Here is a 4,086-nt window from a genome sequence, read left to right as displayed (position 1 = left end):
TCTCATTCTTAGAGGAACACATGAGATTGTCTTATAGTATTCATTTTATCCCTCTTTTCATTAAAAACAGTATTCACTTAAATTTGTCATTTTAATTCAATTTATTTTCCTCCAATTAAATTTTTAAGTAATGTTATTTTTAGTAATTGTCAGTCTACTCACACTACATAATCTTACTTTATATCATGAGAACAATGGGAATGTCTTTTTATTCTTTTTGTTAAGTTTTTATATTAATTAGACTGTAGTTAACATATAATGTTATGCTAGATTGAAAATATCTCCCATCAAGTGTATTGTCTTTTGTTTTGTTGATTGTTTCCTTCGCTGTGCAGAAGCTTTTTATTTTGATGAAGTCCCAGTAGTTTTATCTTTGCTTTTATTTTCCTTGCCTTAGGAGAGATGTATGTAGAATAAAGTTGCCCTAGTAGATGTCAAAGAAGTTATTGCCTGTTTTTTAACTTATAGTTACTATTAGTATATAAAAAGTTCTGCATAGAGCAGTCTGTATTAAGTTGATGATTGTTTAAATTTGAACCTGTTTCTTCTCTCCTTTCTACATTTTAGGAACATGTTAATACATTTTATATCCTTTCTTTGTGAGTTCACTGACTGATATTTTGCAGATATATTCATTTTTACTTCTTTTGTGTTTTCTACTTTTATACACTCACTTTTGATCAATCCTTTCCACTTAAATAGTCCCCTTTAATATTTCTTGCAAGATTGATTTAGTGGTCACAAACTCCTTTAGTTTTGTTTGTCTGGAAAGCTATTTATCTCTCTTTCTATTCTAAATGATTACTTTGCTGGATAGAATATTCTTGGTTGCAGATTTTTCCCATTCAGCACTTTAAATATAGCACACTATTCTCTTCTGGCTTGTCAAGTGCTAGCCAATGAACTTTCCATTGTAAGTTAATGACCCCTTTTGCTGCTTTAATTTTTTTCTTTATGTCTATATTTTGCCAATTTGATTATAACATATCTTGGTGTGTATCTGATTTTGTTGCATTTGATGAGGGTTCTCTGTTCTTGGGTTTCAATATCTGTTTTCTCCCCCAGGCATGGGCAGTTTTCAAGTAAATTTTCTTCCCTATTTTTTATCTTTTCTCTTATGGCACTGCTATGGTACAAATGTTTGATGGAGTCCCTGGGTTCCCTAAACCTATTCTCAGTTTGCATAATTATTTTTCTCTCTTTTGTTCAGCTTAATTACTTTCCATTACTCTCCCTTCTAGGTCACTAATTCAATCCTCTGCTTCTACCCTACTGTTCACTCTATCAAGCATGTTTCTCATTTTGTTTATCAAGCCCTTTGTTACATTATTCCTCATCTCTGTGTTAAGGCTCTTATTCATATCTTCCACTCTTCTCAAGTCCAGTGGGTATCCTTATGATCATTGCTTTAAATTCTCTGTAGGGGTGGGGGAAGGGGTGGTGGGCAGGGAGTGGGGGTGACTGGGTGATGGGCACTGAGGGGGGCACTTGATGGGATGAGCACTGGGTGTTATTCTATATGTTGGCAAATTGAACATCAATAAAAAATAAATTTATAAAAAAGGAAAAATAAGTTCTCTGTCAGATATGTTACTTATATCTGTTTCACTTACAACTATGGCTGTAGCCTTGTTTTGTTCTTTCATTTGGGACACATTTCTCTGTCTCCTCATTTTGCCTGCCTCTGTCTTCTGCAGAAGAGGTCCTGGAATCCCGGCAGTGTTCCCTGGCCTCCAGAACCTTGGGCTTCAGGGAAGCATCCTATGTGTGTTCCTTAACTTCCTGTTGTTGTGTCTGAGTCACTTTTCCTTTCAGTACAGTTGTCTGCATTGAATCTCTGACTTTTGTGGTCTATACTTGCTCTCTGCAGTGTTAGTGGGACCCAGGTAGGCTAGCTCAGAAGGGATATGCTTACTGGGGATGTTGGGAGTGAAGCAGAGGTGTTACCAAAATTTGTCCTGGGACTCCACTCATATACCAGGTCCTCTGAAGTACTGCTGTGACTGGGGGCTGCTTGCTGGAGTGGCTGGTGGTTTGGAGCTGGGAGTTGTGTGTTAGGATGGCTGGGAACAGCTGGGTCTGGTGTGCAGTGGTGGCTGTGGGCACATGGCTTGGGGCATCCTGGTGGCTGGGTCAGCAATATGGAGGCTGGGCATGATATGGTAGCTGGGTAAAATATGTAGTGACAACTGTGCACCTGGTAGCTGGGCATGGTACATGGTGGCAGCCACACAACCTAAAATTTAGTTTAAAATGCAAATCATTTAATATTTAACTATTCAACTCTGTGTTTTAATCTCTAGATAGAGTTTTAAATCCAAGTATCTTACTTTTCTCTGTTGATATAGTGTACACAGATGAATGTGTAAGAATGTATATAAAGGGAAAAGATGAAGAGAAATTTCTCCCTATGTTAAGACCTGAATATTGTATCTTGTATGCATAATTTTGTTGATAGTTAAAACCATGGAGATGATACTTGCTTCTTTATTTTGAGAGACAATTCATTTCAATAGAAGTGAGCTCATGTTTTTTGATATGTGTGCAAACAACCCCAACATTGAAAACACTCAAAAATTTTGACGAGTCATTGGACTTGATGTTCTGAATCAGCAAGCTAATGAGGGTAAAAAAAATAATAAGTTGCACAAGTTAGTTTCTATCAGCCCTTCTATTTGTACATTGTGAATCTAGGATAATTTTTTTCAAATGCACCTGTTCTCATTTCCCTCTTAGCAGAAGCAGTTCCCTCTGTAGAAATGGAAAAGGCCAATGTGAGCTCCTTGATGGGTTTCATCCTTCTAGGCTTCTCAGACCACCCTCACCTGGAAGCTGCACTCTTTGTATTTGTCCTTTTTTTCTACCTCCTGACTCTTGTGGGGAACCTCACCATCACCATTATCTCATACCTACATCCCCTCCTCCACACCCCTATGTACTTCTTCCTCAGCAACCTCTCCCTGCTGGACCTCTGCTTCACTACTAGCCTTGCACCTCAGATGCTAGTTAACCTGAGAGGTCCAGAGAAGACTATCACTTATGGTGGTTGTGTAGTACAACTCTATATTTCGCTAGCACTGGGCTCCACTGAGTGTATCCTCCTGGCTGTAATGGCTTTGGATCACTATGTTGCCATCTGCAAGCCCCTTCACTATGTGGCTATCATGAACCCAAGGCTATGTCAACAGCTGGCATCCATCTCCTGGTTTAGTGGTTTGGCCAATTCGCTGATCCATGCTACTATTACCTTGCAATTGCCTCTATGTGGCAACCACAGACTCGATCATTTTATTTGTGAAGTGCCAGCTCTCCTCAAGTTGGCTTGTGTGGACACCACTGTCAACTATTGGTGCTTTTTTGGTTAGTGTCCTGTTTCTCCTAATACCCCCAACACTCATTCTTATCTCCTATGGCTTTATTAGTCAAGCTGTGCTGAAGATAAAGTCAGTGGAGGCAAGGCACAAAGCCTGCAGCACCTGCTCCTCCCACCTTACAGTGGTGATCATTTTCTATGGCACCATAATCTACATGTACCTGCAACCAAGGAACAGCTGTACTCAGAACCAAGGCAAATTTATCTCCCACTTCTATACCATGGTGACTCCAACCTTAAATCCTATTATCTACACTTAAGGAACAGGGATATGAAAGTGGCTGTGAAAACACTCCTGTCAAAAAAATTGTGCTCCCTATGAACATGATGTACAAGGAAGTGTTTGAAAGACATGTAGTAACCCAGCTTCTATTAAGCCAAACCACATTACCACATTTCTCAATTTCACACCACTCAAGTTTGTGTTTACTTAATCTAACAAGGGAGATTTTCCTCTTATGTCTAACTAAACAAAACATATATGGTTTCTTAAGTTCAGAGCTTGAACAATGGGGAAGAGATTTGTGTGTGGGTATACATTGTAATCCTCACCAGAAAGTCTATATTTTATTTCTGACACTTATTCTCAGGGATTCAATAAATGTAAGTAATTAAATATTTACCAATTTTCTATGTTACAAATTCTTTTTTGTTGTTGTTTCCATTTTGTTGAGTTATTTAGTGTTCAAACACCTTAAATTTACTTTATAATG

General features: G+C 38.3%; 1 protein-coding gene across 1 annotated transcript; it reads left to right on the top strand.

Annotated features, from left to right (window-relative positions):
• Window positions 1–2,759: 2,759 nt before the first annotated feature.
• LOC140640639 (olfactory receptor 2G3-like) lies at window positions 2,760–3,695 on the top strand. Its single transcript, XM_072840234.1, is given in 3 exon segments — window positions 2,760–3,343; window positions 3,345–3,628; window positions 3,631–3,695. Coding segments are annotated over 3 exon segments (933 nt in total).
• Window positions 3,696–4,086: the final 391 nt, after the last annotated feature.

The sequence above is a fragment of the Canis lupus genome, chromosome 9, assembly GCF_048164855.1.
Source record: "Canis lupus baileyi chromosome 9, mCanLup2.hap1, whole genome shotgun sequence".
Lineage (NCBI taxonomy): Eukaryota > Metazoa > Chordata > Mammalia > Carnivora > Canidae > Canis > Canis lupus.
Note: the sequence above shows the minus strand (reverse complement) of the source record. Positions and strands in the feature narration are given on the sequence as shown.